Here is a 14856-nt window from a genome sequence, read left to right as displayed (position 1 = left end):
TTTACATAGGTTGATGCCATTCTGTGGGATGTGTGGTTCAATTTATTCGCGGACTTTATTGCTTCTGTTCAACCTCGGCTGCTTTTATTCCCTCTTTCGTCAGCATGAAAGTGTTTATTTGCGGAAGTTCATCAATACGAATGAAACCGTAGAGCGAGCGAATAATTTCTCTCCGCGGTTCGCGGTTCGTTGCGAGTTTCGTTCCCATCATGTTACGCTCACTCGAAGTTTATTAACGCAGCTAATGTAGATAGAATTACACGAGCTTCTCAATTACAAATTGCACAATACGGAAATAAGTTAATAACAAAAAAAAACGGTTTTGATTATTCAACTGAAATACATAAAATTATTAAACTAAAATGCATTGGAAATTTTAGGACTGATAACAATAAGACCATAATACTTGCAATAACGTTCATACACGAAAAGAAGAAAAAAAGAAGAAAAATTTAACTAAATATAAGTTTGAAAATAATTTTGTTGGACTATCAAAATAATTATATAGGGTGAAACTAATTGCTGGAATGTCAAAACTTTCTGCAGTATTATTCATCATGTTTGAGTTTTCTACATAATTATAATATTTTGATAGATCCAACAAAATTATGTTCGAATTTATATTTAGTTAAATTTTAACAATCTATTTTCAGTTTAACAATATATTTTCAGATTTGTATCAACTTAGATTTTTAGATACTTCTAGCAAAATTATTTTTTCCGCGTATTAGCGAAATAAAATATTTTTTCCTAAGTAATCAACAAATGTATCTTGTAGATAATAATTCTCATACATTTCAAAGAGTTATTTACTTTCGAAGTTTACGAGAGATATTAAAAAATAAATCAATAAAGTTCCACAGTATGGCGACGCCATAATAATACTCTATCTAGTAAAGACAAAGTTTCGCGGATGTTACTACCTTAAATCTCCACCAAGTTAAAAATCACTGACAAAGATTTCCGTGTAGAGCTCCATGGGACGTAGAAAGAAGAAATGGAAAAACGACTATAGATCTCCCTTATGAGTTCTGCTGTCGCGGTACATAAATCAGGAGCGTCGACTCGCAACCCCGCAAGAATTTATCGAGTCTAAACACCCACGTAATGCAATCTCCTCGCTGCTTTTGTTGTCAAGACATAAATATACTAAAATAATAAAACAACCAGTTTTTTAATGCCGCACACGATATTCTAGGCGCGATATTCTTAATCCGCTAATCCGTTGATTGGATTTGTAATGGAAAAAGCACACACGTTGTGAACATGTCTCTATCTCGATTTATTGAACAACGAAGAGTTTTTTCGAAGTTGTAATAATTCGTTCGTCTGTGATTGATTCTCGACATTTATAAAGCGCGACATAAAATATCCGTGGAAAACATATTTTTTATTTTTATAAAAAAATGAATCTCGAAATCAGACGGCAGCACTTAACGCTGAATGCAACACTAAATCAAGCGCAAACGCATGGCGCAATAATGAAACAAACAAAATTGTTTAACCGTTTTGTTATATACGTGTTATCGCCGTGCATCATGCTAAATATAAGCGTATTCAATCGAGAACGAAGCAGAAATTGAAATGGCAAACGTTTAATCGCTTGCTCGCAGTAAAGCATGCGAATTTATTCAGATTGGAGCATTGCTATGCAAAAATAGTCTAAATTGTATAATCAAAGTTAAACTCCGCAACAAAATTACGAACTACTAAACTCCTTTAATACGGCCCATTGAAATAGCGAACTCGTTGAAATAGTCGCACGATCGAGGGAAATAAATTTATAAAAATGTCACTTTAATTAATAAATATATTAAATGTCGCTACTTCTGAATAGTCAATCAAAACTTTTTCGTGAAGCAGAAATCCCTCGAATTTCAAGCGTTTGGTGAGCGTTTTACACGCTCGCCAAATTATTTGTCACTGTTGTTTCGTGTATGCGATCGTATCGTGCCGGATATTTCAGAACCGGAAAGGTCACATACAAAATAAAAAGTTGACATTTTTTTTTCCATTGGATTTCTGGCTCACGCATGCGCGAGGGCGCGAGAGGGTTGATTTCTAATGCCGTAACGCGGCAAAGGATGCACGATAGATCTCCCTTTACGACCAACGTCACAGTGCATAAATCAATGGTAACGCAGTTGAACACGGCATGGATTTATCGAGCGCGTCTTTCCCCGTGTGTAATGATAAATTATGACGATCGAATGACGGCGGGTCTCGAGGCGACAAGAGGGGTGATGATACACGTGTGTGCACAGGGTGACGTGTAATATGGGGTGCTACGCCATTTTCGAGGAGAGTATATCGACGGCGAGCGGCACACGCTGTTATTATATGCTCGTCGTCGTTTGCTCGCCAGCCACCAATACGGACTTTCCGTATAATGGCGTCATCCCCGAGACTAGTAACGAGGGTCTCTCCTGCTGCGTTACGTAAACATAAGCTTGCGAGGACAGTACCTCTATGATAATGCAGCTTCCTGGAATGTTGATACGTACGCTAAATCCAAGTGGCTCGAAGTCAAGCGAATTAAAATGGATTTGCAGAAACTCATTTTATTTTTATCCCACGAAATTTTTGTCTAATTGTTATATTTTTAAATTAAATATATAGAGAAAGAATAGTTTTTTTGAAGTGTCAAAAAATTTAATTAGATACGAATCTGAAACTGATTTGGGACCATTAAAATAATTAGACGTAGAATGTCTAAATTTAATTGTATAATACTAGGCATTATCTATTAATACTAGACATGCTTGAGCGACCTACATAATTATTTTGATGATCCAAAAAATTATCTTTAGATCTGTATCTATAAGTTAATTTTTTAGATATTTCAGCAAAACGTTCCGTATAGAGAAATCATACAAAAAAATAATATAATTACCTGATGGTTTGTTCCTTCTACATATTGATAAAAAATCAATGACGTATTTCTATTAGTAATTTTCCAACCGGTAATTAGACAATCTAAATTTAATTAGAGGGAAAGAGAGAGAGAGAGAGAGAAAAAAACTCTCTAATCGTAGCATACAAATTAACATTACTGTGAACGTGGGTGGCAGTTATGACGGCAGTTCATCTAGAGTACGTAGAGTTTTGGTACAAGTTACTGGCACAGACTGACTTTTACGCAGTATCAGATGCGAGAGAGAACTGTATAAATTACATTAATTAACACATTGACGTGTACTTTATAACTTTGCCATTATACTCGCCCCAAGCAACGTGAAAACCGCACTTGTATTATGCATTCGACGAGCACCGCCAGTAAATTGGTGGTCTTACGTTAATGCACTAATCACGAAAAGTTAATGAGATTACATATAAATCCACCGCTGCATAATCTGTGTAACTTTCAAAACAACAAAGGGAGGAAAGCTGCTTAACCTTAGATTACTATCTTTAATTTTTGCTTATATCATTATTCTAATGAGTCTGCGAAATCCAGAACATTTTTATTTGTTCATATCTCAGGAAAGTAAAATAGTTTTATTTCTTTTTTTTTCGAAACACAAAGACTGTTTAAGCGAACTACGTAAGTTTTATTTTTTAATTTATAAATAGAATAAAATTATAAAGTTTTAAAATGCAAAGGAGAATTTTTAAAAGAGAAATATCAGCCTTTTACTGCGTCTCTCGTGGTAATAATGTAAAGTTAAGATGACAGCCAACTGACTCATAGAAAGTTATTTTATCCGCAGAGTAGAATTTTTTTTTATTTTATTATTAGTTTCTTTTGAACGTTGAATGTACTTTTGAACATTAAATGTAATTAATCGGCGACATATTTGAAATTTTAATTGCTTTACCAATGAAATCCAATATCCGATCGACTGACGATATCGAGTTGAAAAGTTTCGATATGGGACCGAATGTTGAAGACCGCCGCGCGTTCAATAACCGTTTCCGCTAGTTTTTTATGAGAACGTTTCGTGTAATATGTCAATTTCAGATACGTCCACGGCAAACGCACACTCGGTGAAGAACCACTCGCGAAAATGAGCGCGGCCGTAGAAAACGGCGTGGACGCCTCGAAGCCGCGCGGCGGCGTTTTCTCGAGGGCGTTCGCCAAACGTGCGCAACCCTACGAGGAAGGTGAGTTTGACGACAGCTCTCTGGTCACTCTCGGACAGGTTGTGGTGTTACACACGAGATTTCCCCTCCATGGTGCTTGGGAAGATAAACATCGTGCTATAGGTTTCAAGCCTGGCGTCCGCCATGCTTGAAGTTTCCGCCGGAAATTCAAGGCACTTAGGGGCTTATCTTGGAAATTGCGTCAATCAAACTCGCAGGCAAAATACACACGGCATTCCGCGTTCCGATGTATCATATAATTACGGTTATTAATTACACGTTAATTATTTGTTTAAGTGTGTTGCGTATGTTGCCGCTTTTAGCACGATGTTCCGTCTTTGTAACGGTCTTGGGTCACATAGTTTGGTAATGCTTTGTAACATCTCACACATACACATTCATACATAAATATATATATGTATATATGTATATGTAATGCATCACATCCTATTATGACTTTTATTACGATGTACATATCGCTCATGTCTACTTCAATCTGCACTACATGTATCCTCGCGGCAAGCTCGCGATATGTTTCCAGCGGGCAATAAACCATAATGAATCTCGCTTTCACTGAATGGAACATCAACGTAACAAACTATACATCGGATTATTTCTTGTAGCAGTCTACCTCTATATTTCTAATTGAGATAACATATATGTCGATATAAAGAAAAAAAGGATAGAAATAGATAATTCTTTGTGCTAGAGAGCTTTAAGACTTTCCCAATTTACAATGGCGATAATAACGTAATATTTCATTTTATCTGTTTTTTCTCTCTTAGTATTTAAGTGACAGATTTGTAACTTACGTAAAATGAACGATCTTCCGTTTTACGAGGCGGAATAGTCTACATTTATAAAGGATCACCCCGACGACTCTCGGGGGCTCTTGCAGATGCGCCGATTCCGCTGTAACTCGAAGCTGCTTCGTAGAATTCTGCTCTAATTGAAGAGAGAGAGAGAATATTTGCCCCGCTTACACTTCGCTTGTAATTCAAAACATCGCTAATCCATTAATCCTGTTTCCAGCGCGCCGTGTACGCGCCGCTGTACGGAAGTCATACCGGTAAACTATGCGCTCTGCCGGATATATATATTAAGCACAAGGTAATTCTGGTACCTGTGTCTCGAGGATTACGAGGAACTCATTGCGTTACGTCGCAACACATTAAGACGCGCACCGTGCAATTGGAACGTTCCTGCGCTGAACGTAGTTATTAAAATTTTCGTATGCTATTTTAACTCTCTAATGATAGGAACGGGAGCCCATTTTAAACAAAAAGAAAATTAACAAAATACTTATAGTATTTGTTTATTATTTTGACATTAAGGCAATAAGTTAAAGATTTTTTTATAAGTATTATACTGTTTTTTATTGTTAACTTTTCTCTTAATGGATGAGTTTGGCTATTATACTGAATTGCGCAATATTTTTCTAATATTATGTTTTATAATAATTAATTATTTTTCATTTATTAGGTGCGCAACTAAGTTCTCGCTGTTATTTTGATGGCATTTTCATCAAAATAACAGCGAGAACTTAGTTGCGCACCTAATATAATTAAACGGAGAAAGAAGTTTTATATTATTATTATTTGCTTTTTTTACTCACTTTATACATAAATTAGAAAAACGAATGAAAGAGAGCATCGGATCAAATCCGACACCACTTTCCTGAATACTCTGAATACTTCTGAAAATTACGGTACCGTTAGAATCAGGCGTGTCCAAAACTTAACTCGCGAGCTAAATGTTTCCTTCTTCATCATCGTCGAGCAAGATAAAGAAAACAAAAAGAATAGACGCTAGTACTCTGCCCAGTGACTAGCTGTTCCAGCATTTATCCTTTTTCGTTTTCTCTCTATCTCGCTCAACGAGATGATGGAGAGGTAAGTTTAATGGGTTTAACTGAGAGCTAAGTTTTGGACACGCCTGTGAGAATTAACGATCGGACTATTCTGGACGTCAACGCAATAGTATTAAAAAAATTTTAATTTTACAACCAGAGGGATGGATTTGTCGATACAAGTCAGCTTGTCAATTCAACTCATTACTTTCCTAATAAGATTTATGCTATTTTGCGATCTTGCGATTTAACTTTCATTGCTTGTCATGCCAGTCTTTCATTTTATCTGACGTCGAGAAAGTTGGAATTACAAGACGTGACAGATAGCAGATCCAAAAGGTCGTAACGCACACGTCTCGGTTGTCCCGGAAGTCGAAACGATACGTGTCGCGGTTATGATTTGCGACCGCCGCGCCGCATTTTAAATGCGCACGCGACGCGAAATCTTAGCTTGGTATAATACATTATGTAAATACGCCGATGTGACCGTTGCATTTTACTTCCATCCGATATCAGCGGTGTCCACCACGAGTATTTGATTCTAATACAGAGTACTGGGAGATGTTAAACCGATGTCATTCATCGTAAAACCCTTTATCAAACCTCCACAAACGGAGTTCTATCGAGTATCGCTTTATCTGTGCCGAAGGCCATAAAGGGATTCCTGTTTCGCATTAGCCGGCCGTGCGACCTCGATAGTTCCGAGTTGGTGTAAAAGCTCATAAAGAATCTCACTTCCGACACAGGGAGGTGCATAATATCGGTGCGCGCCGTATATCAGTAGATATATTCCCGCAACCCCCGCTGTGCCGAGGAAACGACGGAGGCGTATCTACTCTTCTCTCCGTGTTTACCGTAGACCTATATACCCCCGACCTGGAAGAGCCATCCAGGATCACATGAGTTCGCCGTGCACTCTGACATGTATACCGGTGCAAACCGAGGCTGTAGGTGTGTCGAGGCAAAACGCTACAACGCCAAGCCTATCGACATCGCGCGGAATATTTTAACGCGATCGCCTACTTTCGCGAGGGCACGTTTTTACCTTGCATTACACGCGAGATTTATCGTTTCGGTGGCTGGTGTCAACGAGTTGATTTATTCTGCATTCTCCGATTTCGTGAATTTGAGAAATTTAAGAAATAAACCAAATCATTATGATTTAACAATTTATGATTTAATGATTCGAGATGAACTGAATATTTAAAATTTCTTAAACCTGATGATTTAACGCACAAAATATTTTTTTTTACAAAAGCTGATTTTTTTTTCGAAAATATTGGATATTAAATATTTTAAATCAGTTATTAAATATTTCTAATTCAGATATAAATATTTTTACATTCGAAACGTCTAATCTTTATAATATATTATTTCTAATAACATATACTAATAACAGCGTTGGCTTACGTTGGCAATTTATTTTCTTTTGATTTATTCTTGTTAGAGTAATAATTCTTGTGTCTTGTAATTTTTAAATTTATTATTCTTTTTTAAATAAATACAGTAATTAGTTTTTCTAATCTGCGTTTAAGGAAATTTGACGTAAATTTTTTACGTGAAATTACTCTGCAAAAAGCGTGCTAGGAATAATTATGATTAATCTTTAATACGGAAGTATACAGCTGTTTAATCGCGAATCTCCGTCACGAAGCTCCTACCGAGCGTTCTTCTTTTAGGGTAGTAATGATCGTGCGAGATTATTCGGTAAGGACGTTCCTGATGTGAGAGCTTCCTGCTGTGTTTGAAGAACCGCTACAATCTTAAGATCACAGTCCGTGAAGGAAAAGGGTCTTCCGATCTATCCGTTTCAACGTATTTTTTTTTTGCTCATCAATCGGTTTAAAGATGACAGATAGAAATCTGAGTTGACGGTAATTGCAAGTCGCTTGATTGTAATTGAACAAATAGTTAATCCTACATTATTTTCCATTTAACTCGTAAACGTCAAACTTACTCAATATTTCTAATTCTTCTCAGAAGAATGTTTGTAGATACGTTTGTAGATATTTGAAATTTTTGAATTGTAATTGAATTTTTATCAATATTTACTTTTAAAGAGAGCGATACGTAGACAGTGATCCACTTTCTGTCCAATATTTTTAATGACACAACCATTAAGTTCTCTTATTTTTTATTTATTCTAAGAATATATTTCTACCTTTGTTCTCTCGATCTTTATTGGCGAAAAGCAATTTTTACGACTAGCTGTTTCTCCAGATCTGGCAATAATACGTTCATTCTCTGAGGACTTTGCAGAGCGAGGATCTGCTGGAAAGATGTTCGACGATCTAGAATTCGTATCTTATCGACAAGAAGAGACTTTTGTCTTTAGCAAACAGGATTTAAATCGATAAAACAATTCTCTGGTGTAGCTTAGGTCTTCCTGTGCTCTGGCACAAGCGGCAATTTAATTGCACTTAATTGCAACTCTGGCACAACAAATAATACTCTAATCGCGTCAGATTCATTCTCGATGTCGTCTTCGTTGCGACATCGATTACGCAACAAAACGGCAAACTTGTTTCATGCTTGTATTACTTAAAGTTTCGAAGATTGATTGGCGCGTTCGTACGAAAAATCGTGCGCGTGATTAAAATTGGATTAATGGTAACTGTCATTAAATTATCACCAAGTAGCAGCGACGCGTGGTGACGCAAAACGCTCCATTAATACAATTATACACTCTCATGTAACCTATAATTGGCTTTGGACGATTTAATATTTTCGATTTTAAACTCACGATTTTTGGCTATACTTTATGTAGCGTTAATTACGCGAAAATCGTCCGTATTCCAATCTCACGTAAAGTCAAAATATATTTTTAACGAGGTTTGTTATAGTATATATCTTTACAGACCCGCTTCGAATTTTGCTTAGGCCACATCAAAGCTGACATCGCATCGTCGACTACATGTGCGTCTCATTTATGTAGCAAATTTGCGTTTAAGCTAACGCAGTGAGTCCCGGAATGTATTATCCGACATTATAATTCCACCGCTACTCTCTCTATCTCTAGCTTTACTTGAAGGTTGATCGTTTATCAGAAGATGCATTACCGTTTTCCTTTGATAACAACAGTTTTATAAAAGTAAGAGAAACCTGTGAAACATAAAATTGTCTTCGTAATAGAACAGCTTGCTGGAACAGTGGACTAACTCTCTGTGTAAAAACGGAATTTTGTACAAATTTTGAATAAATTCTAAAATTAAAGCGGAAAAACATTACTTCATAACATAACCGCATATGATATTGATATTTTTTCCATCACTTTAACTTTAGAATTTATTTGCTCTGTTTTTACAAAATGTGAGTTAGCCCACTGTTGCGGGAAGCTCTTCAATTCTATTAAGCTTATGAACACGTAGCGTGGACGCAACTTATAAGCTTAAAACTTCTAATTTCATATGGGCCGAAAGTATACGAAGTGGGTCAAAGCACAACATCTCACGTACTTCTATCTTTTAAAAACTCTACCAAAGCACCACGTAGCTTCTGCGCGATATTGTGGAAGCATCGAAGACGCGTGTCTATTCTGAGCTTATTCGGGCACCTTTGCGAAACGACTTGTTCTCACGAACTTGTCGATAATAGTTCGGTAACCCCCGGGCCTTTCCACGTTCGCGCCACGATCATCGACTACCACGAGAATTCAATTATCCCGCCGTTCAAACCACTGGCCGGGTGAAGATAATACGAGACGAACAAGCCAGGGGAGATCGGCCATCTTGGGCAATGGTAGGTCCGGGCTCAGAAATTCTCTGACTCTCCGCATGTCTCGGATGAAAGGCTCAACACGACCCAATGGCGCACATACTCGCCGAGTACCCTTCACGTGCCAACGATTTCCGCAAAGCTCGGTCATTTACCGCCGAGTCGCGGATACAAGTCTTGATTGAGCTGTAAAACGCTGTATTGTCAACAACTGCAATGTGCAAACTGTGAACAATGTCTCTTTTTGTCAGATGTTTCCTAGAAAAATGTAGGATTGTTCACTACGTGGAGCAGTGTTAAATCGGTTTTGTTGCTTGTTCCAAATAATAATTTAAAACCAATATCCTTGAGTAAAAACTTCTATAATTGATAAATAATTAATTGTAATAATTTGGTTCTAAAAAATAATAAATAAAATGCCAATTTGAGCCAACATTGGTTATTCGTGTATATTTTATACCATTCATTCATTCAAGTGAATATTATGACGTATACGTTTCTACGGTCAAGATCCTCTTTAGAGAAATACAGAGAAATTTACTTAAACTATTAATTATAAAATTACATAATGATAGCGCTACGAATATAAACTATTAATGTATAAAATACGAAAAAACTGTGATAATGATATCCGAGTTAATCTTGGTCAATCAAATTACTAAGTTTAATGACTGTCAAGAATTGAAACTTGTTTCATTAAGATATATTGTACATTAAGATATGTTCTATGTGAACGTTTTACATTCGTCTACTAAACAGTTAGGTCGTGTCTAATAACTCTTAATGTGTTTCATTAAATGGAACAATCTAATGGAACACGTACATATCTTAATGAAACAGTTCAACCTTGACAGTCATTAAACTTAATTTGATTGACCAAGATTAACTCAGATATCATTACCACAATTTTTTCGTATTTTATACGTTAATAGTTTATACTCGTATGCGCTATCATTATGTTAATTTATAATTAATAGTTTAAGTAAATTTCTCTGTACTGAAGAGGATCTTGACGTAGGTCGAAATGTATATGTCATAATATTTACTTTGAATAAATGATATAAAATACACGAATAATCAGTATTGGCTCAAATTGGCATTTTATTTATCATTTTTTAGATTTTTCTTTAGAGCCTATTGATTATCTTGTTTTAATTTGATAAATAATTATCAGTTTTATTTAACTTCTCCCTTTATAGGTATTCGCCAATTCTCTCATTTTTTTAAATGAAAATTGTCGAAAATATGTAATGATATTTTTGTCTTAAACAACATGTGCGCTTTCGATGGATGCGAGATTATCTTGCTACTACACTGAGAAAAAAAAGTTGTTAACTTGACTAAATGCGTTTAGTTCGTAATGTACGTTATTTAGTTCAAATATTTGTACAATAGATTAACAAAATCTTGTAATTTAAAACATATTATTTGTTTGAATTAACAAATATTTAGTTGAATTAACAAATATTTGCTTGACAATCCGTGACCGTTACATTTAGTTGAATCAATTAATATTTTTTTTGAAACAGCGACTTTTTTTCTCAGTGTACTGTAATGTACTGCAATAGTATGGCCGAGCGTTTACTTCATGTTCGTAATTCTCTCACTCTCCTCTATTTCTTAGACTTTTATGAACTAACATAGACATACAATAACAATTTTTGCCAATATTGTCTATAGTGTCAGTAGTCATTTGCAATCGATTTTTTTCTAATTGCAGCTCTGAAGACATTGAATCGTTTGAACAAGGAAGGTGAGGCGCTTGCCCTTCAAGATGATCTCACAACGCACCCCACCTTGGCCTTGATGCGGCGCATCCTTGCAGATGCACAGGTAATATTAGCAAATTTTAAACGAGCACTTTGCAATACTAATCTACGACACATTGAAAAATATTTAATTTATTCAGATTTTCTTGACACAACTGAAAATATAGTGTTACGTGTAATCTGATAATTCTATCTTCTTGATATTCAAAGAAATAGCATAGTTAAAACATGCTATTGTAATTCGTCTCTATAATGCGAACTCCATGCCCGATTCAAACATCCCCTACGCCAGAAGTTAATTATCGAACAGATATAGGGCTGCATATAAGCCCATTGATATCGAAATTCATTGTTTACGTGAAATTGGATATTAGATATGTATTAACAAACGTCGCATCGCAGATTTTGATAAAGTGTATAGTTTTTCATGAAAACTTTGAGTGGCACGAATGAAATTGCGAAATAGGATTAATGTTATTAATCTTCTAACGTGCGCGCGGTAAGATAATTTTCAGAATGTGTTTTTAGAAAAGGATGAAGTTGAATTCAATCTAATATTCTATCTTGTTCATTTTTCATGTAATCTACACAAAATAGATAAAAGAAGTAAATGATAACATGAACTTTTCCTCTGTCGATTTATAGATAAAAAAATAAATAATTAAATATAATAATTCAACTGAAATCGATTTTGTTAATAAAAAGATCAATTTGATTTAAACGTTCTTTCTTTTCAAGGATTACATTTTTACGATTGAATTTTGACGCGAGAAGAAAGCACATCGAGAGGCGAAGAAACAATTTCCATAATCATAGAAAATTGATGTGTGTTTATTCAAACTGGAAATTCGTCAAAAATATTTCTTCATTGTGAGGGGATGAGCAGCCCTCTCGAGAGATTCAAGAAAGTGGGGAACCGAGAATTCGGTGGTTAATTGTTAGACGAACGGAGGGGTTCCATTGATAGTGGATTCCTTTGTCCACCGCCAACCATTGTTACCTACGCACGCGCGACCCCCGGCTGTGATTTGCCGACATTTTCCTACGGCTGCTGCCTGATGTTTATTACGAAGAGAGATGTTGGATGAGGAGAATTGTCGTCGGGGAGAATTGTTCGCACTAGTTGAAAGTAAAAAAAGTGGCCGGTGGTAACGCTCGTGACGGATTTATCGATGCAAGTAAAGTAACAAAATAAGAGTTGGGGTGGAAAAAGTGTCCTTCGCGTGATTCGTTGTTAGGTGTTTCGTACGAACCCTCCTGTTAGATATAAGACTGTTTCGTGTCACATGTTTCATATCTTGTTACGATCAATACAACTAGTACTCACGTGAAATTCTTATGAGAAATTTTTCGTATCTAAAAATTTTATGTTTAAACGGAATAAGAACGAACTAACATTTCGCAACGATAAGATAAGATAATTAAATGGTTTCTCAATAATTCTTTTTAATTTAATAATTTGATAATTTCAGCTAATAATTAATTTATGCTGGCAACGAGTCTCTGTTTGCTTGCGTAACTAATTAAACGAAATCACTCCGGCAATTTGTGCTTCTCAAAGTAGTCGAGGGAAAAGAATTAAGTAAAAAACGCAGGTATCTACTGTCTGTTCCTTATCTAAAATTGATACGTCAAAGTTACACGTCAGGAACATATAAATTAATCTATTAAAATCGAGAATGACGTCTATGTATATTTAAGTAAGGCTTTAAAGATGGATGCAAAGGACTAAATCCTTTTGTAATGATTCTGGCGATGCCGTGTCAATAGAATAAAATATCGAAGAGATATTGTTTTGCCACTGGTTTCTACCTTAGACATCTCATGATGAAATGCAAATTTATATATATACATAAACTTGTATATAAGAAAAGATTCACGAGAATTGGAAACTTGAGAATAAATAAATGTCTACAAACAGCAATGTAGTCTCAAATATTTACACGGAAAGAGAACTGCTAACAAAAGTTTTGCCAAAGTATCTAAAGATGTAACTAGATACACATTTTTTTGTTCGACTATCGAAATAATTATGATGTCTATGCTAGTTGTTGGAAAATTATCAAAAATTATTTGCAACATTGCTGATTATGTTTGAGCGTCCATAATTATTTTAATGCTACGACAAAGTTATTTTCAGATCTAGCTAAATATTTCAGCAAAATCCTTCTTATTATGCAATTTTTTATTTAAAAAAAAATTTTATTTTTACAATCTACTATCAGTATCTAATTAAAGTTAATATACAAGTTGTAATAGTTGATGTACATTCAATCAGCATAGTTGATTTGTATATCCAATCGAATTGATTCAGGAATTAATTAATGTAAAGCACACGTGCCAAAATTTCGTATCTTCCGTTAATTAAATTTGTGAATGCAATGCGTTTGTTTTGCCTACGTAAAACAAACGATATTACCATCGTTAATATCTCACTGTCTCACAATAATTGCAATATCGCTTTTAATACAAAAATCCGCGCGCTACGGAAACGTGTTATTCGATATTGATCACGCTGCACGCGCGAATAAAAGGCGAACAGGAATGACCGAACTTCCATTTTAGCGTGTCATTCATTTGGAGCGTAACGCGCGTCGAAAGCACTCGCTGTTAAAAGAGCCGTCAGACTTGTTAATGTTTGATATCATGATTTTCACAGGGCGGATAGATTAATGTTGGCGCTTGGCTAATTTCGTGGCGTATTGCCGGCGATACGATGGTGAATTGCAGAACGTTTTATGCAGCATAATGCAAGAGATGCAATTACATCACAAATACAGAATCATGCCTATATAAATACCCCATCGGGGCTTCAATTGTTATCATATTATTATTGAATTTTTGTTATTTTGTGATATATATATGTGACGGCTATGTAAATTGAATATTACAAGTCTGAACATATAAAAATATTTTATTAGAACTTAAAAAAAGAAGAGCATAAAATCACAGCACAAGATATTGTTTGTGATATTTGATAAATCATTACATTAATAAAAAATTTTTTAATCTTAAGATAAAACATCTATAAATCTTAAGATTACAAATTTTTTTATTAATGTAATGATTTATTAAATGATTTATGTAATGATTTATTAAATATCACAAACAATATCTTGTACTGAGATTTTATGTTCTTCTTTTTTTAAATTTTGATTTATAAACCACGTTTGTTACAATTATATATTTTATTAGAGCTCGCGTTGAAAGAATTTGCACATTTCAGAATTGTTATGTAAGATTTTTTAAAGATTTCAAGTATATTCATATAAACAGACCCGATAATAATATTTTATGACAACTAATTATTAATTTAATATTATAAGTCTGAGTTTTATTCTCGAAAAATATCGCATATGGAAATATTGTACGTATGTTACGTATATTATAGATGTTTTATTATTTCATACTTTTTGAAAATAAGACTTCCGAACATATAAA

The 14856-nt window shown here is 34.9% G+C and overlaps 1 protein-coding gene across 11 annotated transcripts in view; it reads left to right on the top strand.

Moving 5' to 3' along the window:
- Window positions 1–14856, top strand: part of Liprin-gamma (liprin protein kazrin) — a 158425-nt gene that overhangs the window by 89101 nt on the left and 54468 nt on the right. For 9 of the 11 annotated variants that reach the window (XM_087414186.1, XM_011055433.2, XM_011055432.2 and 6 more), the window contains one exon: window positions 11367–11479. In XM_087414186.1, coding sequence (XP_087270312.1) covers window positions 11453–11479 — 27 coding nt within the window. In that variant the 5' untranslated portion in view covers window positions 11367–11452. Of the gene's footprint in view, window positions 1–3594; window positions 4105–11366; window positions 11480–14856 lie in introns of those variants that run through there. The other 2 variants (XM_011055429.2, XM_087414190.1) reach the window with 2 other exon arrangements.

Source organism: Acromyrmex echinatior, chromosome 15 (assembly GCF_024713525.1).
Source record: "Acromyrmex echinatior isolate Ae372 chromosome 15, ASM2471352v2, whole genome shotgun sequence".
Taxonomy (NCBI): Eukaryota; Metazoa; Arthropoda; class Insecta; order Hymenoptera; family Formicidae; genus Acromyrmex; species Acromyrmex echinatior.
Note: the sequence above shows the minus strand (reverse complement) of the source record. Positions and strands in the feature narration are given on the sequence as shown.